This window comes from Callorhinus ursinus, unplaced genomic scaffold, assembly GCF_003265705.2.
Source record: "Callorhinus ursinus isolate GAN/ISIS: 27379988/994484 unplaced genomic scaffold, GSC_fseal_2.0 scaffold14, whole genome shotgun sequence".
In the NCBI taxonomy this organism is placed as follows: domain Eukaryota; kingdom Metazoa; phylum Chordata; class Mammalia; order Carnivora; family Otariidae; genus Callorhinus; species Callorhinus ursinus.
This window is the reverse complement of record NW_027397076.1, coordinates 27,059,130-27,085,738: the sequence shown is the minus strand read 5'-3', so window position 1 is coordinate 27,085,738 and position 26,609 is coordinate 27,059,130. Positions and strand designations below refer to the sequence as shown.

The following is a 26,609-nucleotide window of genomic DNA, read 5'->3' as shown; positions in this document are numbered from 1 at the left end:
TAACAAATGAAGGACCATACTTTGAGTAGCACTATGCATGCTAGACAATATTTAAACTCAGACTTAAAAGAAGAATAAGAATGTACAAATATCTACAAACAAAGGGTACGTGGCCCATTTAAGAAAGAGAAAAGTCCAATATGCTTAGGCATGAAACGTAAATATAGGCATGGTAAGATATGATCCTTGAAAAGCAGGCAGGAAACCTGAAAGCTATTTTATGGAAGAATTTGAACTGGTCTCCAAACTTTATTTATTACATAACCATGTTGGTATGTATCTTTGTCTACAATTTTCATAATGATTTATAATCATATTATATAAATCATATATTTATATATACTATATACATTATTATATATAATACAGTTAATATATGTAATATATAATATATAATACATGTATGTAATATATAGAAAATATGATTTACAATATAATCATCCTATTAAAATATTATCATCTGTATCACAAAAAACAGAACACAAAGGGATGAAAAGAATTTAAAATTTGTTTTATTTATTTATGATACAAAATTTTTTGTTTTCCTAAAAACGGACTATAATATTTTTAATGAAAGTATCTAGTTGAATATGTTTCATTACTTCTTAGGGTCTTACTTTAACACTGTGATACAGCCATTCAAAGAGCTAGTTTTAAGATCAGTTTGCAAATTTGATCTTAAATGGCTTTCATAGCAAAAAGACATAAAATAAGAATTTCAATTTTTAAAACCTTTCAACTTAAAACTCCCAAATAAGCATATAAGAACAGATCTGATTTTGTATATTTTGCCTGCTGAACAACCATGTGATCATCTTTGTATTTATTTTTTAAAGATTTATTTACTTGAGAGAGAAAGAGAGAATGTGTGCACACACGAGTGGAGGAGGAGAGGGGAAGCCCGACTCTCCACTGAATGCAGAGCCCCACCCGGGGCTCAATCCTACAACCCTGAGGGTCAAGACCTGAGATTTTAAGAAGATTTTCTTCTCGCATACTAACATTATCTTGTGTATCACCCCACTTTGGAGACTAGTTTAGACTTAATTTAAAGGTCACAGGAAGCCATTAAAGTAAGGAAAGTGAAAAAATCATTTAAATAAATGCATGAAAGATAAACAAAACTGGAAGCTGGGAGGCCAGTTTGGAGGCTATCACAATAATATGTAAGAGATGATGATGTCCTTGATTGGTGTGCTGGCACTGGAGATATGCAGGAGATATAAACTCAATAGTCTTGATAAATGCCTGAATGTAGATGAGGTAGTGGGGAAAAAAAGAAGAAGAAAAAGGGTCATAAACAATGTCCAGATATCTGGCTTGAGCAAAAGCAGATCTTGATGCCAACTACTAAAATCCACCAGGTTTTACAAGTTTACTTTTGAACATGCTGAGTTTGAGATACTTCTGCGATATCTATAAGTAGATATTTAAAAGTTGTTGGTTATACAGATATAGAGTCAATGACTTGGGAGTCATTGGTGTATGTATAGGTAGTACCAGAAGTCAAAGAAGTAAAGAAAATTTCTGGCACAAATACACAGAACAAAAAGAGAATAAAGCTGAAGACAGCTGAGTAATACCAACACAAAAAACAAGTACAGGAAAGGAAGAACTACAAATAAGACTGGGAAATCGCAGCAAAATGGTAGAATGGAAATCAAGAGAGTAGGGTATCACTGAAACTATATCATATTATAGAAGGGCACTGGAATCATTTTTAAAAAGCTTTTCACTTAAAAAATCCAATTATCTGCATCAACCACAACATTATTCATGTAGAAATTACAATGCTGACAACCACAAACATAAAAACCTAGAAATATGGATATCCCTTAACAGCTTTGTATTTGCTTGATGCAGAAGCTTAGGACAGTATTTCAGAAAATTTAACCCATTAACAATTTCTGAAATCCTTCATATTAGGCTTGTCACTACATAAATGATACTATTACACAAATTCAAAACAAGGAATAATTATTACTAAAAAAAAATCAGTGCTTTATCGCCACTATGTATTAGGTCTATAAAGAATACTGTCAAAATTGTGAATAATACTTGATCTCTTGCCAAATTTAGCTGTTTATTTTTTTTAGATTTTATTTATTTATTTGAGAGAGAGAATGAGAGAGAGCGAGCACATGAGAGGGGATAAGGTCAGAGGGAGAAGCAGACTCCCTGCTGGGCAGGGAGCCCAATGTGGGACTTGATTCTGGGACTCCAGGATCATGACCTGAGCTGAAGGCAGTCACTTAACCAACTGAGCCACCCAGGCGCCCAGCTCGTTTATTTTAAAAACAGAAATGTTTTCAATCTATTTTGAGGGACAGACATGTACAGTGCAAAATATTCAGAATAAAAGACTGTTTCATTAACTCCAAAAAGTTTGTAATATTCTACTAGGAATGTTAACCTAAAGCTCTAAATAATACAATTCCAAAAAGAATCCCCTTTGCCCTTACCTATTAAAGATATTAACTATAATGTTCAGAAAAGGGAAAAGAATAAAGTGCCATCAGAGATAAATACTTCCATTTACTGGAAGGTTTCCCCCCTCTGGGAATTTTCACATCTTCTGTGGAAAGACTAGGAGGTGTTATGTTGGGGAATAAAACACTGTTATTCTAAAACTATCATGAGAACAAGATTGGCACAGCATTATAAGATTATAGCTAGAGGAATTTTCCACTAAAATAGGTATTTTAAGGCTTAGTAATTAGAAGAAATACGAGACTCCTGAGTAAAATCCCACTTTTAGAATGGATATCAAATATTTAGCAGTACTGGATAAACTATGAAATCCCTAATAACCAACAAGTACACGATTGCCCTCCATATTTTTAACATGTTTTGCTATCTTATTCTCTCCCACCATTACTCCCACTCTTTCCTCAAAACAGCCCCTTAACTCTGTGTAGGTCTTCCCTTTCTTCCTTTACACACACACACACACACACACACACACACACACACACACAGCAACTAAAGATCAAAATCAAAAACTCTCAGACTCTACTCAAATTGATATGTATTAACTGTAGGAAACAAAACATGTAAATCACTTATCTCCAGTAATTCCACCAACCCAGAGATAACTGCCGATACATTTTACAACATAGTAGTTCTTAACTTTTTTGGATCACAGCCCCCTTTGAAAATCTGACGAAATGATATTTATTTATTCATTAATAAACATTATATTCTATTACATAATTTTAGATTTCAAGTTATGAACACTTGATATATATTATACTTTGTTTTGTATCATTCTCTCTGTAATATACCCCCTTTCCCCATTTAACATAAATAGGTAATAATGATCCTATGTAACTGTTTTCTACAGGTTCAGTTTAATGTCTGCATTATAATTATTTATACTATACTAATACGTTATAGCTTATAACCTACCTCATTGTTAGAAATTTAAGTTTTTCCAGTTAGGGCTATCATACATGCTCATTTCTGGTATATTACATATAGTAAATTATCCTAAGAGATCAAATATGACAGTTATGTCATCAAATATAGCTAGTTGCTAAATTTCACTACCTGACAAACCCAGAAAACATTCTTCCAGATGGTCACTACATTTGGTAAGAACAGCTAAAATTATACTCTTCATTATTATCTTAACATGTGTCTCCCAAACACCAAACATAGTACCTTGTACCTCAGAATTATTCAAAACATATATGACATAAAACATCTATTTTTTTTCAGAAGAATTTTCAACTAAACAATATGAAAAATTTCTGTATATTAAGAATAGGAACCAAAAAAATTTACACATGAATGTTCACAGCATACTATATATTACATATCCTAATATAATTCCTATGAGCCAAAAGGTGGTAACACCCCAAATGTCCATTAAATGATGAATGGTTAAATAAAATGTGGTATTAACCAGGCAGGCTACAACACAGATAAATCTTGGCAGATGTTACACTATATGAAAGAAGCCAGACCAGAAGGCCACATATTTGTATGATTTCATTTATATGCATTACCCAGCATATTCAAATCTATAAAAACACAAAACAGAGTACTGGTTGCTAAAGCTGAGGGGAAGCGAAAATGGGGACTGGCTGGCCATTTAACAGGCATGGGTTTTCCCCTTTTTTTGGTGTGGGGGTAGTTCTGGAACTAGATAATGGTAATGGTTATACAACACTGTTTAAGTACTATCAACCACTGAATTGTATACTTTCAAAGAATGAACTTTATGATATTTGAAGTACCTCTCAAAGCTCTTAAAAGCAGAGATTAAATATGGAAGAGCAAGTTCAGATTAGTGGTTAATTTCCAAGGAAATATAATACATAAAATGCACTTAAAAATAATGTACCAAATGTTATCACATAATTTCTTTCATGATTATGAAGATAACCTTAGATCTTGTTGGATTTGAAGATGATAAGAACAAAAGTTGTTTTCCCATACTGTAGCCAGAACGAAAGTAAAGATAGCTGAGCAAACTCTGTGAAATCCAAAGCCACGTGAGGAGAAGTTACTTTGCAAAAAACAAAAACAAAAACAAAAAAACTATGTTAAACAAAAAAAATCCAGTTACTGGTACCTTCCAGTTCCTTGGGAGTCAAAATAAGCTAAATCAAACTCTGAATCAAACACTCTACATTCTACCCATACTAGGCAAATTAATATTACCATGAGGTAAAGCAACATATGTTGATAAGATCAACCAATTAATATGTCTGATCTCACACAAGTCATTAAATTTCACTGTGCCTCAGTTTGCTCATTTGTAAAATGGGGATAATAAAACATCTCCCTCATAAGGCTACCAGGAGAATTAACTGAATTAATGTATAAGGAAAGTACTTTGAATAGTGTATGGTACATAATACTATATAAATCTTAGCTAATAATATTTACAGCATAGATAAAAAGTCACAGATCCACAAGGGAACCATTAGGTCCACAAAATGTACCGGTAACTCAATTACTTTTAAATTATCATTTTTTGATATTCACGTCCATTTGTAATATCCATTAACCAGAAAAACCACAGCTAGAACATATAGCTGTTGTCTGCCTTACAGCATTTGGTAAAATACAGAATATATTAATACAAAAATAAGACATTTTGAGAAGGAATATATTTCCTTAGAAAACACATATAGTCCAAGAATCCTGGTTTCTCTTCAGTTATTGGAAGATACATTTGGTCTTTAGTCTGTAATTCTCACCTTTAAACAATTTGGCTGATTGTTTCGGTTTGATCCCTAAACAACAAACCAAAGAAATTTCTTGTGACTCAGTGGTTCTCAAAACACATGTGCAATCAAACAAGAACTCCTGGTTTTAAAACAATGGTTATAAAGAAAGTGCCATTTAGAAAAAAGCTGCAACATCTTAATTCTTTGCATGAAAATTTTCTGAATAAATTATTCACCTTCTAAACTTAAATAGGTTCTATGTAATTTCCTATGAAAGATCCTAAGAACCCAGTGACAACTAAAGGTTTGAACTTCTTTGTTTGGTAGTTCAAAACAACAGATGTGAGATAATATCTGAGATAGAAATAATCTGAAGTGGGGTGCCTGGGTGGCTCAGTTGTTAAGCATCTGCCCTCAGCTCAGGTCATGGTCCTGGGGTCCTGGGATCGAGCCCCGCATGGGGCTACCTGCTCAGCTCCCTGCTCAGCGGGAAGCCTGCTTCTCCCTCTCCCACTCCCCCTGCTTGTGTTCCTGCTCTGGTTATCTCTCTCTCTCTCTCTCTCTCATAAATAAATCTAAAAAAAAAGAATCTGAAGATACAGTATCTTTTAAAAGTGATCCCTTTTTTCCACAAGAGGTGTAAAAAGGAAAGTTATCTGAAATCAAATGGGAAGTTGTGATACCAGATATGTGAATGAATGGCTGTGGCTCACACTAAAGTCAGCTGGTAGATGTTTGAGGTGTGTGTTTTGTGTCTTCCTACATGGTTCAGTTGAGCTGGGTACAGTTTTCTGTGTTTACCTAGTGTTTCTTTTCTTTTCTTTTTTTTTTTTTAAAGATTTTATTTATTTATTTGACAGAGACACAGCGAGAGAGGGAACACAAGCAGGGGGAGTGGGAGAGGGAGAAGCAGGCTCCCCGCTGCGCAGGGAGCCCAATGTGGGGCCTGATCCCAGGACCCTGGGATCATGACCTGAGCCGAAGGCAGACACCTAATGACTGAGCCACCCAGGCGCCCCTTACCTAGTGTTTCTGATGAACAAAACTGGGTATAAGCAAACACAAAATTTGTGTTATGGTCAAATTGTTCCCTAATATATCCACTGGGACAACTTCGAGTTTCCAAAAACATGTATCAAAGCAGAACTGACTGGAAGAGAACGTTGGCTCTTAAGGAAAAGAACTGTAGTCACGTTTTGTCCTAATAAAGAATTGGGGAGCACCTGGCTGGCTCAGTTAGAATAGCATACAACTCTTGATCTCAGGCCCATGTTGGGTGTAGAAATTACTTAAATAAATAAAAAAAGAAATTATGGGTCCCCAAAGCAGTTATAATGAGTGTCTCTGTTATATTTATGCTGTACTTCATTGAAAGGGAGAAAGAGACTGCTCTGTTGATAGCAGCCATTCTCTTTAAAACTTAAAAGTTGAAGATACTTGTGTTACATTAACTAAGGAGCAAACCAGAATGCAAAATCATTCATCCATCATGCTCACCGTCATACAAATAAAAAGCCTAAAAAATAAAGTGGAAGTAAAAAATAAAAATAATGTTAATAATGACTAACTTGGATGGTAGGGTTATGAGTAGGCTTTTCTAATTCAAATCTTCAATAGTGAGGACTGCCTTTAAAAAAAAGAAAACAATTTTTAAATTGTATAAAAATTCTACCCTGATCATTTTTAGTAACTGCAAAAAATTATAAGGGGAAGAAAAGTCCTGGTGAAGTACACACATTATAGTTATAGAAAGAAGTACAATAATAACATGAAACACTACAGATTTGAAATAGGATTTTGCACCTATGTTTTAGTTAAGATAATGTTTATTCTAACATTCATATTCTGATATGTCCATGCTCTTTATAAAATCAAAACCTTGTAGTGCCTGGGTGGCTCAGTCAGTTAAGCTTCAGACTCTTAATTTCAGCTCCAGCTCCTGTCAAGATTATGATCTAACTGACGGTGAGATCAAGCCCCTTGACAAGTTCAGTGGGGAGTCTGCTTCTCTCCCTCTCCCTCTGCCCCTCCCCCCCACTCACTGGCGGCACGCACCCTCTCTCTCAAATAAATCTTTAAAAACAAAAAATAAAACGAAAACCTTGTAATATTTCCTCTCCTTCCCAATTAATTTCTGCTCAGAGGGAATGTGGTATTAACAAAGGTTCACTGAACTAAAGCCTTTTTCCTCACTTTGGAAAGAAGATACCTGTCCTGCTGCCTGATGGGATTATTGTTGGGGGAGAGGACTTAGAAGCACTTCTGACTCCATAATTACTTAATAAAATAATTAATACTGCATTAAATATATTTGTGAAAACAAAGGGACCAGTTAATTACTATGTGAGAATGATAAAACTTAGTATTTGTCTTAACTTGCTTCCTGTATTTTTTAATTCAGAGTCATTCCTGATGGCTTAATTACATACATAAATAAAAATGGTAAATTATATACCCAGGTTAATCCTGCTCTTTGCAAGTCACGTCTTGCCTTTTTTTTTTTTTAAGTGTGTGACAGTTTTATTTAGATACCACACTGAGTAGGGTATTTACAAGCACACATCTAATAACCTGTCTTGCCTTTTTAAAAAAAACTTTATTTTAACGAATGCCCTATAAACTTATGGGCATTGGTTGGTTATGCAACTGCCTTTAGCTCAGGTCATGATCCTGGAGCCCTGGGATCGAGTCCCGCATCGGGCTCCCTGCTCAGCGGGGAGTCTGCTTCTCCCTCTGACCCTCCCCCCTCTCATGTGCTCTCTCTCTCTCTCATTCTCGCTCTCTCAAAGAAAATCACACATTGAAAAAGCAAAACAAAACCACCTACAAATACATGATACTGATTCATCTTTCCTAAATCTTGAGTTGCAAGAATTTTGTAATTCCCACCTCCAAATAGTCTCTAAATATTTTTTTTTAAAGATTTTATTTATTTGAGAGAGAGCACAAGCAGGGGGAGGGGGAGAGGGAGAAGCAGACACCCCTCTGAGCAGGGAGCCCCATGTGGGGCTTGATCTTGGGACTCCGGGATCATGAGCTGAGCCGAAGACAGCCACTTAACCGACTGAGCCACCCAGGTGCCTCTAAATATGTTTTAAAAAGGAAATTAGTCAATATATAAGAGATGCTCTAGATAAACAAGAGTTGATTCGATTAAATACAGCCTAACTAGAGTGTTTAACAGACTCAAAGCTCAAAAAGTACATTCTTGATATTTGTAAGAAAAAATTAAATATTTAATTCATAATTTATAACAGCACACATACAAACTAGTTTTGTGGGTTTTGTATCCTCCAATTGACTTTTTAAGAGTTTGTCTAGCTGTGTACAGTATATCATAAAGTTATTTGGTACACTGGAAACATTTTCTAACCTATGAGGCCAAATTTCTATTCTTTAGGCAGTCTTCCTTTTTTTAAATGCCCAATAATCGGCAGACACTCTCATCAACAACATCCATTCTCTAGTCATTGCTACAACGTGCTGACAGATTAGCGAAAGTAATTAACTGCTGATGTACAATTTAACAAATTCCTCTCGATAAGGAATTGATAATTTCAAATTAGATTCTAGATTTTGTTTATTTTTTTTAGTTATTTTTCCTCTTTTTAAACAGTATTCAAACTACGAGTTGCTGTAAGTCAGTGAATAATGACTAGAAGCTTTAAAAAATGTTTATTTTATAATAGTATTAAACAGGGCTAAACCTTTGAAAGCTGAAAATTAACAAAACATGCTCTAGGTCATGAAAATTTAAAAAGTACCAGTGTAGGAACAGGTCCCAAGCAAAACAGTGGTCTGAAAAGCTTAAAAAGAGAAACATACATGATGGAAAACCAATCTTCTTCCTGATTTAACACAATGAAATGTAAATGAAGCTTTTGATGAGTATTTATAAGAAAATTATTCCCTGTTGATTCTACTTAAAGAACACTAATCTGAAAAGTGTCAATTATAATTCAAGGTTTACTATTTAATAAGTAAATATTTATACATTTATTAAGTTACTGAAATTTATCTTTATCCCCAAACCAAAAACTAATGATAAAAATGTTTTTGGTTTGTGCATGTGGCATGGAAATAAGCCAAATCAAAGCTATTTGGCAATAATTTCGGGCAAAAGAAAAGAGATTCTTTCCAATTTAAGCTATTCGTGTTAAGTAAAAATTATTAAGCAATGTATAACTGTTAGACACTTAAAAGAATCACAGGTTTCATTATACCTAAATCAAAATTACGCAGAAATGAAAATTAAAACAGAAGCAGTAGCAAACATACTAAGTTCACCTGAGACAGTTTTGCTTTCTTACTCAATTGTTGATTATTCTGGCCGTCTTACCTTTTTCTACTTGTAGTAGATATTATGGCCCATAGTAAAAATTAAAAATTGAGATTTACATGTAATAGTATTAAAATTAGAGCTCCTCTTAATCAATGTTTTATTTTAGATGGAATATAATAATCAAAACTTTCAACCAAACACTTCAAACTTTAACATACAAATAGAGGAAATCAAAGGTTTTATAGGTATGGTAAATTATATACCCAGGTTAATCCTGCCCTTTGCAAGTCATGTCTTGCCTTTTTTTTTTTTTTTAAGTGTACGACAGTTTTATTTAGATACCACATTGAGTAGGGTATCTACAAGCACACATCTAATAACCTGTCTTGCCTTTTTAAAAAAACTTTATTTTAACCAATGCACTATAAACTTAACCAATAAATTTTGGTAGATGGTGCAAGCATGTGTATTCTGGAGTCAGGCTGTCTGAGTTCAAATCTTTTTTTTTTTTTTTAAAGATTTTATTTATTTACTTGAGAGAGAGAGAGCACATGAGAGGGGGCAGGGTCAGAGGGAGAAGCAGACTCCCCGCCGAGCAGGGAGCCCGATGTGGGACTTGATCCCGGGACTCCAGGACCATGACCTGAGCCGAAGGCAGTCGCTTAACCAACTGAGCCACCCAGGCGCCCTGAGTTCAAATCTTGACTCTACTAATGACTAACTAGCCTTGTTCCCTAGTGAAATTATTCTACCTCTTGAGCCCCACTTCTCTCATCTACAAAATGAAAGTAAACATTGTACCTATTGTACCTACCTTTTAAGATAACTGCGAGGACTGAGATTGCTCTATAAACCACCTTGGACATTATAAGCACTTGATAAGGTTTATCATTATTCTATGATTATTAGCACATGTATGACCACATCATCTGTAACCTTTATGATGTCACCAGGGAAAAAGGAAGCTGATAGCCCAAGCATCTCCATTAAACAACTTCTCATATCTAATTCTGATTTTCTTCTTATACACGTACATACATACTCTCAAGCATGTTTTCTGGTAAAAGCATTACTCATAGCGTAGAAGACGTGGTATGGTCTGAATGTTCTGCATCCTCCCAAAATTCGTATGTTGCAATCCTCATGTTCAATGTGGTAGTATTGGGAGGTGGAGCCTTTCAGAGGTCTTTCAGAGGTGCTTAGGTCACAAACGTAGAGTCCTCATGGATGGAATTAGTGCTCTGATAAAAGCGATCTGAGAGAGTTCTTTGGCCCCTTCGATACCACAGTAAGGACAGAGCAAGAAGTTGTTAGTCTGCAACCCTGAAGATGGCCTTCACCAGAACCTGATCTTGGCGGCTCTCTAATCGCTGACTTCCAGCCTCCAGAACGGTGAGAAAAGTAATTTCTGTTTAAGCCATCCCTTTCCAAGGTGTTTTGTTATGGCAGCCTACGTTGACTAATAAAAGTAGTGTATTTATATTTTCAATGTTCAAATACATAAGGGAAAATGATTCTAAGTTTCTATTTTGCTAATTTCATCAGTTCCATACAAATTCATGGTATGCATAGTTTTCAAAAACAGTAGGGTATGTCAGAATCAGGCATGATCAGAGAGACATTACTATACTCCCACCCACAATGTAATTTCTTCTTAATAGCACAATATTAAGGTTTCTCATTTTTCAACAAGCTGTTTGAAACAGTTCTAGTTAGGCCACGGTCAGACAGATATTACAGTCATGTTTGTAATATGCTGTAAGTTAAAACTTAGGGAGTCTTACCTTTTATATCTGCCTGAAACCGTTCTAGATGGGTCCTGTAAAGCAAAAAGAATGACACCAGTTTGGGTGTGTGTGCAAGAACACAATTCCACATTATGTAAAACAGTTAATAATGTTTATCTTTGAAAGAAACTAATTTGGAACAAATATCATTGCTTTAAAAAACTGACAATGCTGGTCAAACAAAATAAGACACTACATCTGATTTCTCAGACAAAAACAACCACTTTTTTAAAATTATATTTCTAATTTAGAAGATTTTTAAAACTCAGAAAATTGAAAAAGGAAGCATCATTCATCAACCAATCAGCTTAAATCATTTTTGGAAGCCAATGAGCATTTAAAAACACAGTTAGAATCAAATATATATATATACACACAATATATAAATATATATATGCATCTCTCCCTTCTGATTTATGCCCTCAATTAAAAAAAGATTCACCCCAAATACATATAATGATTAATGCTTCTTTTAAAAGACAGCTAAAAATTAAAAGTAAGAAAGTACTATTTATGCTGATTGTATGCTATCCAAAAGAAAGGTTGCTGAAAGTAAACATTAACCACTAGGGTGGGGAAATTATTATCTTGCAATTAACCAGGCATTTTTCTGTTCAATCTTTTTTTTTTTTTAGATTTTATTTATTTGAGAGAGAGAGAAAGTGCACACCTGGGAGCAGGGAGAGCACAGGGGGAAGGGGAGGAAGGGGGAAAGAACCTCAAGCAGACTCAGCACAGGGTCTGATCCTTCCACCCTCATCATGACCTGAACCAAAACCAAGAGTCAGACACTTAACCAACTGAGCCACTCAGGCATCCCTGTTCAATCTTTTTTTTTTTTTTAATATTTTATTTATTCATTTGAGAGAGAGAGAGAGACAGCAAGAGAGAGCATGAGCGGGGAGGAGAGGGAGAAGCAGGCTCCCTGATGAGCAGGGAGCTCAACGCAGGGCTCAATCCCAGGATCCTAGGATCACGATGCCTACCCAACTGAGCCACCCAGGTGCCCCAACCGCTGATGAATCTTTTAATAGCCAAGGCTCTCCAAATATTTTTTGCAAATTTCATTTTAATTAAACCAGTCAAAATGAAATGATGAGTCTTTTTAAAAACTGATCATTCTTTTCTTCTAGTTATCATTTAAAGTATTCAAGAGAGACTCTACAGTTAAAGAATGTCTGATGTTAAAATCAGAGAATCCACTCCCTTTATAAATAAGATGACCAGATTCCAGACTAAAACAGCAAATACTGATTGCATGGTGCAATAAAGGGCATAATCAATGCAGAGGAAACAGTATAGCAAACCACATGGTTAAGAGTGAAGATTTAGATCCAAGTTTCAACCAGACAAGCTTCAGTAGCTATGAAGCTATGGATAAATTATTTAACTTCTATCAGTCTCGGTTTCCTCATCTCTAAAATAGGAATAACAATGTCAATGTTACTGGATTATTGTGGGGATTAAAGGACATAAGTGAGTAAAAAAATTACACAACTCCTTTACAAAAGGCTTACAATTTAAATTTTGCAGCTAAGATTTTTTTTAAACTGGGATACAGAAAAATCTTTACCAATTTTTCTATGTGGAATTTTAGTAAATCTGTCTCAATTATTCCAAGTCAGTATATTCCCATTAGAACAGCCTAACCTACTTATTTAAATAAGTTTATCTCAATTTTTCATGTCCAGTATATATTTTATTTTCTGGAAGATGGGGATTCCCACCTTTGATTCCTTTTTCCCCCAAACCCCAGCTCAAATAGTATGCCATAAATATATATCGACAATGCATGGAAATAACTTCCCCAGTAATCTGCCACTACAGGAAAATACCACTTTGGAATTAACCAGTTGCACAAAGTAACCAGGTGACAGAAAGGATACTAGAAGTGTCCGTACGTATAGGCTTGACCCCTTAACAGATTACCTCTGAGGAAGTTATGCTTTGACAGCTGGTTTAAAAGACATTTTAACTCTCCCCACCTTGGCATCACCTGTTCTTACAGAAGGGAGTAACAAAGCCTAGCAAGTAAACTTAAAGAGTTTCTTACTAACTTGTATTAAAGTGGCAGTCCCTAAAGATGGGGAAGATGAATCTTTGTACTTCATACATCAAACATGTAAACAAATCGCCTGTTTACAAAAATATTTCTAATAATTAACAACAAAAAATATACTTTGTAAAATCTAGCCCTTAAGTTATTTTTAGAACCATAATAACTAGATTAAAATGTTTAATCACTGGTTATTTAGATAAAGCAGAAAGAAATACTAAGCTTGTGTCTATCCAAAGTACATTTTACTGAATGCAGATGATTATGATTTCATACGAAACTTTTACTCCTAAATTTTCACAAACAGTACTTAACTAACATTTTATAAAGTTTTTTTAAAAACCTTTATAAAGGTTTTCATTTATAAATTTCCCTAATCTTACTCTACATGAACTAAAACCAAAACATAACATTAAATGATGTCCATCTAAATATGACTTAGAAAAAAATGTTAATGCCATAGGTTCCAAAACAACACTCTCTATCAGTTTGGTTATAACTGAAATATTTTAAAACATGACATCAGCTTGATTGCCCAGACTACATTTTACTGAAATGGAGTATGCAGAATTGCTAAATGAGAACAGCCTTTATTAGATTTATTGATTTGTGCGTTACTGATACACTGATTGAAATGATATGAACAACGCAATAAATCATATTTATGAAGATTAACACAGGCATTTTCCTGAATATGATAAAACTTTGATTAATACAGATTTAGAGCAGAATTTTAACAACTAGAGAAATGTGAAATGAAGGCTGTTTTCAGCAACACTATAGTGCCATTATACTAATTTTATACTTTGACCCAATTATAAATGACTTAGTCAGTACAAGAGAACTTTCAAGTTAACTATACTAATAGGAAGTTATATAATATCAGTTTTCCATATTTCTCACAGCATTTTTTTAAAACAACTAGTCATTTAAAACATATCTCAATTAAGTTTCACACAGTATTTTCTATACAGCTAGTATAGAAATCAGTAAAATAAGAACTCTGATCAAATCATTCAATGTTCATGTCCAAGATGTGCAAACAATTAGAATTTAGGCTTATTTCAATTTAACTAGTTTCACTAGTAAAGATTCTGAAGCAGACAGAAGACACTTAAGCTTATTCTTTATTGGTAGATTTAAAATAGGGTCTTTTATTAGTTTACATATTTTGTAACTAAATGTTATTTTCACAGTAATTCTAGTAATCAAATTACATTCCTTAACAATGGAATGTTCCCCCTCCTACACTGTTGGTGGGAATGCAAGCTGCTGCAGCCACTCTGGAAAACAGTATGGAGGTTCCTCAAAAAGTTGAAAATAGAGCTACCATACGATCCAGCAATTGCACTACTGGGTATTTACCACAAAGATACAAATGTAGGGATCCGAAGGGGTATGTGCACCCCAATGTTTATAGCAGCAATGTCCACAATAGCCAAACTGTGGAAAGAGCCAAGATGCCCATCGACAGATGAATGGATAAAGAAGATGTGGTATACATATACAATGGAATATTATGCAGCCATCAAAAGGAATGACATCTTGCCATTTGCAACAATGGAACTGGAGGGTATTATGCTGAGTGAAATAAGTCAATCAGAGAAAGACATGTATCATATGACCTCACTGATACGAGGAATTCTTAATCTCAAGAAACAAACTGAGGGTTGCTGGAGTGGTGGGGGGTGGGTGGGTGATAGATATTGGGGAGGGTATGTGCTATGGTGAGTGCTGTGAATTGTGTAAGACTGATGGAATCACAGATCTGTACCTCTGAAACAAATAATACATTATATGTTAAAAAAAAAAAAAAGAAGAAGAAGAAGATAGCAAGAGGGGAAGAATGAAGGCGGGGGAATCTGACAGGGAGACGAACCATGAGAGACTACGGACTCTCAGAAACAAACTGAGGGTTCTAGAGAGGAGGGGAGTGGGGGGATGGGTTAGCCTGGTGATGGGTATTAAAGAGGGCACATTCTGCATGAAGCACTGGGTGTTATACACAAACAATGAATCATGGAACACTACATCAAAAACTAATGATGTAATGTATGGTGATTAACATAATAAAAAAAATGGAATGTTCCCCAAACTGGATAGGCTATATTAGTATGAGAACTAGCATTAGACGAAATTGGGAGGAGTGATAGTCTGCTTCTCATGTGCATTCAAAATGGTCATTTACAGATGGAGTTTAAAGTGATTTCTAAACTCTTGCCAAAAAGAGAAAATGGGGTATTTCTTGATTGAGAAATATTAGATAGAAAAAGCAAAATCAACCTCTATAGTGCAGCAAGAGTCTCATTAATTTTAAGAAGGAAATGCTTGATGTTTTTACACATTAAATATACAAATATAAACTTCACCTCAGATTTGTTAACTAGAAACCTCTATATTTCTGTGGCAACAAAGACTTCCAAGCAAAGGATGACAACTCAATAGTTACTATACCTGTTAAAGCTGACAACTGTATTCTAAATGGGGGCAGGAGGTAGGAGATAAACCAGTACCACTGAAACCACTTATAAAAACTACAACTGTTAAGAGTGACATTGGTCTTAAAAGTTTCAAAGACTATGTAATTAGACCTTCCAATAACCCCAAAGCCTGTTATACAACTGATTTAAAATATACTTTGGCTGAAATAATCTCCCTTACAATGGGATGGTTTATATTACTAAAGAAGGGGGAAAGACCTATATAGCACTTAGAAAATGTTGGCAAGGCACAAACTGTTTTGTGTAAGTTTAAATAAAACATTCTGCTTTAGTCAAGCTTAGAATGGTCAGTAAGGAAATTCCATGAATTGTCTTTACAGGTGCAGTGGCAGACAGAACTTGTAAAGTATAAACAAATATAAAAGCATACATGAAATAAGATCAGAGAAATACAAGACCAGCTAAATACAGCAAAATAATACTTAAGTTATTCAAATAAACTAATTACTGACAAAGCCATAGCCCTCAATAAAATTATGGCATAACATGCTAACTGGCCCCCAGGACTAACTTAAAGTACCTATACTGGTAGACATAATGTAGCAAGATAACACTGCTGAAGATGAATGCAGAAAAAAATATCTGTAATGTATAAATGATAAAATAGCTAAGAAAATGGAAAACAAAACAAGAACTTTATCAAATTAACAAAGATTAAAAAAGGAAGAACTCACCATTCCCCTTTCCTTTCTGAATGATTCAGTCCTAAAACCATTAGGTGTGGCAGAGCTAGATGGGGAAGAAACAGAGTAGCCCAAACCACGGTATCAGAATACTGGAGCCCTACATGAAGAGGAGCTGCCTGGCATAGAGAATCAGAGTCCAAGCAAACTGACAAGAACATCCATATTGCAGGGGGACTTGGTGTGGCCTGAGAAATCAGAGCCAGAGCAGAAACGAGGGTGTCTACAAAGCAGGAAAGGGAAGGCAGACTATCAGTCCTGAGACAAACTCAGAAAGGGAGACCCATGTAGGGGGCATCAAGAGGCCCAAGAAGGGTGTGATGGTCATTCATTCAAGAGGGTGGCACAGAACAGAGTTTTAGAGCCCCAGAAGGGTAAAGAAAACAGCATGGCATGGGGAGTTCGCAGCCCTTGAAGAGAACCTCTCTGCAGAGAGATGAACAGGGATGATGTGCCAGAGCCCAAACACGATGAAGAAGAGTGTCCACACTGAGCGGTATTCTGGCCTGAAGGTGTCAAAGCCCAATCAGGTTGATGAGGGGTCTTCGTGGAGAAGCAATTCAGCATAAGATCTCAGAGTCTGAACATGAACAAAGACCCTAGGGAAGAGCAGCCTATCACAGGATGACAGAAGCTAAGCAGTGTAAGGAGGGAATCCTGGGGCATGGGGGCGGAGGGGTGATCCAGTGTGGGGAATCACAATTCAAGCAGGGTAAGGAGGGCATCCTACAGCCTTGCATGGGATGCTCAAGCCTGAAGAGGGTCAGCAAGTGTTCATGCACAAAGAAAGCCAACATGGGATGTCAGAACTCACTTGTGGTGAAGCGGGTATAAATGTGGGGAAGGGGTGGCAATGGAATAATAGGTTACATAGAAGGGGACTGAACAAATAAGAAAACATTAAGGATAATGGGAGTTTCTCAATGTCACAAAAGGGAGTTAACAACTACTAGAATAAAACCCTATAGTATTAGATTAGATTGGAAGTTATCAGTATAAATTAGTTTCAGTATCTACATAGATGTAGGCAGGTAGGCAGACAGAAGACAGATATGTGTATCTATATATATATAGATACACATATATTTTGTAGGTCTATACACAGAGAGGGACCAAGAATGGTGACATTTCAGTAACATAAACAAACCTACAGCCCAGATCGTGGCTTCAAAGTATTTTCCAGTAAAAGGAATCAGAGTTCCTTAGCTTCTTAAAGAAATGGCTGTTTCCAACCTTGGTGTAGGAAAGTCAAAGATGAGCTGTAACATATTATGCCAAGAAGTATTCCAAAAACGATGGAGATGTAGCAAAAGCTCCAAAGAGTTTCCACTGGCAAAATCTGGGATAATCTGAACATCAAAATAGACAATGGTGTGGTAGGCAGATTAATGACCCTCAGACATGTCTGTGTCCTAACCCCTGGAACCCTCAAACATGGTGGGTTATAGAGCAAAGGGTTGCTAACCAACAACCCTAAATAGGGAGATTATCCTAGATTATCTGATGGGACCAATGTGATCACAAGATTCATTAAAAGTGGAAGACAGAGGCAGAAGGTCAGAGGGAGATATGACTTAGAATAAAGGTCAGAATGACAAGCTGCAGGAAGTACTCAACCCACCGTTTCAGGTTTTGACAGAAGAAGAAGAGCCATAAGCCAAAGAATGTGGGTAGCCACTGGGAGCTGGAAAAGGCAAAGAAACAGATTCTCCCCTAGAGCCTCCAAAAAGGAATGCAGTCCTGATTTTTGCCTTTGAAGCCTTTTATTTTAGGCCTTGATTTTGGCCAATCAGACCCGTGTTGGACCTCCAATTTACAAAACTGTAAGATGATAAATTTGTGCTGTTTTTAAGACAACAAATTTGTAGTAATTTGTTACAGCAGCAACAGAAAACTAATACAGATGGTAACAGTATAATCCATCAGATAAAAGAGGTAATAGTGAGTCAATACACATATACAGATATAAACACAGGAAGATGATAAATAGAGAAAGTTTGATGGGGATTAAGATATCTACATGTTCAAAGCACTTACCCACAAAATACTTTTTTTTTCTGTTAAAGGATTTCATATGATCAGCAGTTCCACAAAACACTCATTAACACTTTTATTTAAGAAAAGAAAAGAAAATAACTGCCCTATAATCTTTTAAAGTGGGAAGATTAAGAAATTTACTTATTTTTTTAAAGACAGATTGATCTGACAGAGAGAGAAAGAGAAAGAGAGCACAAGCAGGGGGGAAGCAGCAGGCAGAGGGAGAGGGAGAGGGAGAAGCAGGCCCCCCGCCAAGCAGATAGCCCAATGTTGGGCTCCATCCCAGGGTCCTGGGATCATGACCTGAGCCAAAGGCAGACTCTTAACCAACTGAGCCATCAAGGCGCCCCAAGATAAGAAACGTAAAGAGAGACAGACTGCTTCATATTAAAGGAAACTAAAGAGATAACATCAGCTAAATGCAACACCTGATTCTGAATGAGATCCTTCTGCTATACTTTAGAACATTACTGGGACAACTGGTGAAACCTGGAAAAGGTCTAAGTATTATATGGTAGAAATGTGTCATTTTTAATTTTTTTTTTCATTTTTCATTTTCTATTTTTAAGAGCCATGCTGTGGAAAATACCCCGTAAAGGGAAGAAAGGCTCTTTCCTTTCTGTCTGGTGGCAGCCATCTGTTCAAAGCTAAGCCAAGGTGGGCGCTTACCAGTCCATCCAGGAGCTAGCTACGGAGGAAGCAGCAGTTGGCTGTAATGTACTTTCTTCTCAGGGGGCACTGCTGGCAGTACCCCCAGCTCTCTGTGCTCCACAGGGACCCTGCCCAACCTGGTCCAATAAAGCGCACAGACTAGCGTACAAGGCCAAGCAAAGTTATGTCATATATAGGATTCATGTGCAATGTGGTGCCCACAAATGCCCAGTCCCTAAGAGTGCAACCTATGGCAAGCTTGTCCACCCTGGTGTTAACCAGCTAAAGTTTGCCTGAAGCCTTCAGTCTGTTGCAGAGGAGCGAGATGGACACCACCGTGGAGCTCTGAAAGTCCTGAAAATTCTTACTGGGTTGGCGAAGATTCCACGTACAAATTCTTTAGGTTATCCTCACTGATCCATTCCATAAAGCTAGCAAAAGAAATCCTGACACCCAGTGGATCGCCAACCCAGTCCACAAGCACAGGAAGATAGAAGGACTGACATCTGCAGGCTGTAAGAACGTGGCCTTGGAAAGGGTCACAAGTTTCACCACACTACTGGTGGTTCTCACTGTGCGGCATGGAGAAGATGCAATACTCTCTAGCACCACCATTACTGCTAATGTAAGTAATGTTTGTAAAATTAAAAGTGCTCCTTGTCTGTTAAAATTAGTTGTCTACAGAATGTTCCATGAATACACTGTCAAATTATGAAAGTTAAAGTGCAATAATGTTTGAAGACTCTAAGTGGTGGTATATCTTGTTTCTTATAAGATAAATGCTTTTATCTTTGCTTTATCTTATTAGGGATTTTATACTTCAGTGTTTAAAATGCTATTTGGTATAACAGGTATAATATAAGTTCTGTAAAAGTGGAATGCAGAAGCTAGCCATGTAGATTTGCTGGTGCATGTAATGAAACCTACAGCTTCACTGAGATGATGTAATGCTCTACTGGTTTACTCTCAAATGGCTATTTTTAGGGGTTTGGTAAGACCATGCTTTTTAAAATTGGATTTTGTCTGGAAATGTGAAGAATACCCTAATCTTTTATATATATAAATATATTTATATATAACATATAAAAATATTATTTATATATTATATATTTATTATATAAATATATATATACACACACATGTAAAATCATATGCAGAATAATATAGTTAAGTGGGGTCCACATTTTTAGGTTTAATCCAATCTTCCATTTATGTAACTGCTGCTTCTAAAAGAATAGTTTAAAAGAATGCCACCATTTTTAGGAGAATTGAATAAGCCTGTTGCAAGAGGGTTCTCTTACTAATGAAAGTAAATCCTGCTTAACCTAAGCAAAACTGCCTCGGTCTCCACAGTACCGCTGAAGTTCCTATAAAAGATGGAGGCTCCTGGTTCTATTCCACAACCCTATGGGATCTGTAGAACATTGAATTTCATACAAAACAGTCAGTAATGGTATTTACACTGGCATATATTAAAACTGATGGAAAGTGAACATTAGGTAAATGAGAAGAATTTACCTTAAGATTTGTAAGATTTGTAAGCTAGTAATCAATGCCAGGATGGCTATCAGAATTGTCAACTCACTTAAACTTACTAATTCTAACTTTACTAAGAGCAAAGAGGTAATTATTTTTCCTATTTTTTCAATAGGTACTGCTTAACTTGCTTAATCAGTCAGACAGCAAATATTCACTGATCAAGAACTAAGAACCATACATACTGTTTTTAAGTCAAGAAGTATTTGGATAGAAGGAAAGTCAATGCTTAAATCCACTGAAAATACTTAAATGGAGCTGATGTAACCAAAAGGAGAATGGAAAAATTATTAAAAGCTACTTAAAAATGATTGTTAAAATAGCAACTGACATCCTGGTATTTTTAAATATTCATTTGTAAAATAAAAAAATAAAAAATAAATTTTTAGGGGCACCTGGCTGGCTTAGTTGGTAGAGCACAGGACTCTTGATCTCAGAGTTCACAATCAATCAATATATAATAACTCATAAGAAAATAAATTTTTAAGATAATTTTTTAAAATTAAATTTAAATAAATAAATACTCACTTGTAGCAGGTAGGAACTGCCTGGATCTAATAAGCTGACAGCTTCATTCTGCATCGTGTTCTGTTGTGTAATTGCATCTTCACGTTTCCGCTCTTTCTGCCCTGCTTCATCATCTTCATATTCATCTAAGCACTAAAAGAAAAAATAGTTTCCATTTTATTTCTACATAGTACTAACAGATTGTACTGACAGTATGTAAAGATACATTTGGATAGCATTAAAGAAGTATCTGTACATTCAGAAACTAATTTATATGATAAAGGTGTTCCTTTCAGTAATATGTACATTTAATTCCTATAAATTATCTGCTTAAACCCCAAGCTCCACATTGATGCCCCCAACTTATCTTTTCTCTAGACTATAAATAGCAGTGACAGAGCTTGCTTAAAGGCAAGGTTTACTCATTCTTTTACATTCATTCAACAAGTAAACGAATGGTGTCTACCTTAAACAAGGCACTTTTCAGAGGGTAACAAATGATATACCCAAGACATGGAATTTATAGTCTAGTGGGAAGTTAAGATGTAAGATATAAGACATATAGAGATACAGATATAGATGCAGATAACTCAATGATAAAGGCTACTTTCCAGCCTAGTACTACCTAAGAGTATATACAGAAAGAGTATTTGTACCTGGGGAGTAAGTCTTCTACAAAAACTCTGTGGAAGAGTTTATAATTTAAAGGATGGGTAAAATTAAGAACTGCAGATATAGAAAAAAGAGAATTTCAGATGGTGGGAAGAGCATATGGAACGGTTGTTGCTAAAAAGCTCAATCAACACCTGCATTATCTATCTCCAGACTCTACATGAAAAAAAGTCATAAACAGAAACAAAATTCTATTCATTATACCCATTGTGGTATGGGTTATCTGTTCCTTGCAAATGAACACATTCCTTTTGTTTTTAAGATTTTATTTATTTGAGAGAGAGAATGAGAAAGCACAAGCAGGGGGAGCAGCTGAGGGAGAGGGAGAAGCAGGCTCCCCACTGAGCAGGTAGCCCTAAACGCGAGTCGATCCCAAGGACCTGGGATCATGACTTGAGCTGAAGGCAGATGCTTAACTGACTGAGACACCCAGGCGCCCCTGCAACGGAACACATTCCTAACCAATATCGCCTTAAAGGGTTCTGTGAGAGACAAAGAATAACGTTTCTGCAGGCAGTCTGTAAACAAGAAGGCACTAACCAAAGAAACAGGACTTACAAATTATAAAAAGAGAGTAAGTTAGGCCACTGTGCAAACTAAGAAGGGACACTGGAGTGTCTGGAATAGGAGGGACACAGTAGATAAGCAGCACATTCAAAGACACAAGGTCCACAATGGGCGATATGGAAGAAAGTACCTCTCTGAGATGGAGTCTTAAAATTAGATTGATATGGAAAGGAAGTGAGGGGAAAGAATGAAAGGGGTGAGATTCCAGAGAATGCTCCTGCCCTCCCTGTAATGGAACTGACTGTGTGTACAGGTGTCATCTGGCCCTTGTCATGCACCCAGTGAGAACTGGGACTTGAGTTACCAGTGCAAGAAAAACAGATACTGAGGCTACTTGACTCTGACCCAGGAGACTAGTGTGATCTGCCATGATCCATGAAATGACAGCAGGCTAACATGGTTAGCTTGAAAGTAAGGTAAGATCTCAAACCCTTCACAGTTCTTGACAGAGGTGAAGATCGGAAAGGCAAATGATCTGATCACAAAGAACATAAATAGCCTGAGAAGCGTGGACTTTTCATTACATAACACAGAAAGATGTTATGGTGCTACAATTCCCTGGAATATAGTTTGTAAAACATGATCAAAACTGATTGGAGGGGGGGAGTCCTGGGTGGCTCAGATGGTTAAGCGCCTGCCTTCAGTGCAGGTCATGAACTCCAGGTCTTGGAATGGAGCCCCATGTCAGGCTCCTGGCTCAGTGGGGAGTCTGTTTCTCCCTCTCTCTCTGCCTTTCCCCCTGCTTGTGCTCAGTCTCTCTCTCAAATGAATAAATAAAATCTTCAAAAAAAAAAAAAAACTGATTTTGGGAACAGAAACCTATATAAAGCAGTTCACAGTAGAAATTAACAGGACGAAAAGTGGAGAGTAGACAACAAAGAAGACAATTTGATTCTATGAAAAATAATGTATCCTATGTAGAAAACAGAATCAGTAAAAGAAATCTAGTAATTGTACTAAAGTTTAAGAAACTAGTCCTGATTAGAAAAAGACTCTTAGGACTCTTAAAAATCCTTTCTCAGACAATAGATGGTATCATGTTTAATGGCAAAATATCACCAAAATTTAAAAGCAAAATCAGACTTAAGACACTGATATCCATTCCACTATCAACATAGTTGTTAACATCACTCTGGAGGTGCTATCTGATAAAACCAGGTAAGAAAAATAAAAGATTTCAGCAGTAGAAAGAAAGCAAAATTTCATCATTTCAGATGATACAATTTTGTTGAGATAACATAAAAATGTTTTAGAATTACTAAAGTTCATTACAATGGTTTTTATAGAAGTATGCAAAAATCGCTTCCCAAAGTAACATGAACAGCCAGTTAGACTGTATAATTTTAATAGTAACTATAAAAATAAACCAAAAAACTTTATGAGAAAAATACACAATTTTACTGAGAAACACAAATTAAAGCCTATTCTTAAATGAGAAAAAGCTAGTATTGTGAAGATGTCAATAAGCCAATTTATAAGCTGAATAAAAATTCCAATCAAAATCTTAAGGAATTTATTCGGAAAGTAGGGGTGATCATCTGAGTAAATAAATACGTAAGACATCCAGAAAACTTTTTTAAAAAGTTACGACAAAACATTCACTCTAACATTAAAATGTATAAAACCACAAAAATAAAAACTGTAACTGAGGTCCTAGAAAAGAGAATAAAGTAAAGGAATTCTTCAATACACATTACTGAGATAAGAGGTCAATCATTTAATGCACAGTGGGGGCTGAGAAGCAAATATGTAAGATCTGGAAAAAACAAAAGAGTAGTCTCATCTCTAGGCTTCTATTCCATGAAAGGGATCATCTCATTCTCCAGTACCTGAACTGCAAAACTCCCTGACCATAGGACTGAATGTCAGTAGCATAATGCTAGAACTCTTAAATCCTAAAGTAGTGTAGATAGAAAGTAAAAGTTGAAGCAGATAGCCATGAACTCCCTGAGTGCTGGGATATTATTTTATTTATCTTTGTTTTCATTTTCTGAGATCCAGTCCCTCAACCTCAATAAATGAGACTCCCTTACTAGCACATTAAAAAGAGGAAGAAGAAAAAAAAATTCAGTAAATGCTTGATAAATGAATGAGTTACCAAGATAAGACAAATCAGGGAGATGGACTGTAGCATCCCAAGCTAAAATGGAATATTCTTTTCCATGGCAACACTGTTACCCACTGACCTGGGAACCTATTCATCACACATACTACCTCTGTGGAGAATTTGTACATCTTACATTCCAGGCAGCTTTTAGAATAGGGATTACTTGATGAATCACAACTTCCCTCCAAGGTTATTCTAAGCAACCAGTACAATTCTTTTAGCACAAGCATCCTACAAATTCTTTAAGCTATCTTATATAACTGGGATAAATACACCTGGAGGAAACTCTGGTGGAAATGGTAAGAAAGAATGAAAGCAAAAAAGAAGTGAGTTACTAGACCAAGGTAGGTTAAGATATTTTCCACTTCTGGGCGCCTGGGTGGCTCAGTTGGTTAAGCGACTGCCTTCGGCTCAGGTCATGATCCTGGAGTCCCTGGATCGAGTCCCGCATCGGGCTCCCTGCTCAGCAGGGAGTCTGCTTCTCCCTCTGACCCTCCCCCCATCTCATGTGCTTTCTCTCTCATTCTCTCTGTCTCTCAAATAAATAAATAAAATCTTTAAAAAAAAAAAAAAAGATATTTTCCACTTCTATTTCTTGCAAAAATTAATAATTCTCTAAGTGCACAGCTGATGGTATCCTTAACGGAGACAGACTTATTTTTTTTAAGATTTTTTATTTTTAAGTAATCTCTATACCTAACATGGGGCTCAAACTCACAACCTCGAGATCAAGAGTCTCTACTGAGCCAGCCAGGTGTCCCAACAATAATTTTTAAATAAGTACCAGCAAAAGAGAACCAAAAAGAACCCAAACATGTTTTAATGTTTTTTTCTACTAATCATAAGCTTTTTATCTGAGAGAGAAAATGATGAGAAGAAAATAGATGCTGACTTTATATTATAATTACACCATGTGGAACTCAATGCCATCTTTTCCCAGCTCTCATTTCCAGATAAACGTAATCATGTCAAAGTTACTCTCTCCTTTCACATAGATTAGAGAGAAAGAACTGCATGAGAACTGGGTTAACAATTATCTTAAATTGAAACCAAAAAGTCAAATTTTATGAAATGACATTTTTTAAAAAGAAATAAGTATCACTGACTGTCACCAAGCTCGTTGCTACTCCCAAAACTGCATTTTGGAGCACCCAGTATTTTGGCAAATAAAACTCCTGAATAAAACAAAGGTATGATTTTCATTCTTAATAACAAATTATTAAGATTAAGATGCTATAGTATGTTCTAAAAAATTATTCAGGCTATTGCTAATCTGACAAAGTAACCAAGTAAAAAGGAAATCAAGTATTTTTAAAGTCCTATTAGCTGGGATCAAAAAATACAACTCACAGGAAAAGAATAGGTAATTCAGAAATAGATCCAAATACACAGACAAATTGAGTTTACAATAAAGTGGAAACACACAACAGTGGGAAAAGAGGAACTTTTTAATATGTGGCTTGGGGATAACTGGATAGCCATATTTAAAAAGATGAATTTAGATTTATTCCACATACCACATACCAGAATAAATTTCAGTGCATCATTAAAAATGAGCAAAAATTGAACAGACACCCCACCAAAGAAAATACAGGCATTGCAAATAAACACATGAAAAGAGGCTCAATATAATTAGTTATTAAGGAAATGTGAAATAAACTTTGACAGACTATCACTACACACCTACCAAAATGATTAAAATTAAGGACTAATAATGCCAAGTGTTAATGAGGATTTCAAACAATTGAATATCTCCTACACTGCTGGCAAAAACTCAAACTAGAAAACAGTTTGGCAGTTTCTCTCTTTTTTTTAAAGATGTGATTTATTTATTCGACAGAGAGTGAGAGAGTACAAGCAGGGGGAGCAGCAGAGGGAGACGGAGAAGCAGGGGGAACAGTAGAGGGAGACGGAGAAGCAGGCTTCCCACTGAGCAGGGAGCCTGATGTAGGGCTCGATCCTAGGACCCTGAGATCATGACCTCAGCTGAAGGCAGATGCTTAATCATATGAGCCACCCAGACGCCCCAGTTTGGCAGTTTCT

General features: G+C 36.0%; 1 protein-coding gene and 1 long non-coding RNA gene across 2 annotated transcripts in view; one reads left to right on the top strand and one right to left on the bottom strand.

Annotated features, from left to right (window-relative positions):
* Positions 1-26,609, bottom strand: part of PAWR (pro-apoptotic WT1 regulator) — a 112,693-nt gene that overhangs the window by 19,564 nt on the left and 66,520 nt on the right. Inside the window, exons 3-4 of the mRNA XM_025882579.2 lie at positions 21,242-21,373; positions 11,247-11,281 (exon numbers count right to left, since the gene is read on the bottom strand). Coding sequence (XP_025738364.2) covers positions 11,247-11,281; positions 21,242-21,373 — 167 coding nt within the window. The remainder of the gene's footprint in view (positions 1-11,246; positions 11,282-21,241; positions 21,374-26,609) is intronic.
* LOC112831053 (uncharacterized) lies at positions 10,540-21,095 on the top strand. Its single transcript, XR_012380680.1, has 3 exons — positions 10,540-10,854; positions 19,484-19,802; positions 20,829-21,095. It is a non-coding gene; the product is annotated as an uncharacterized lncRNA (long non-coding RNA).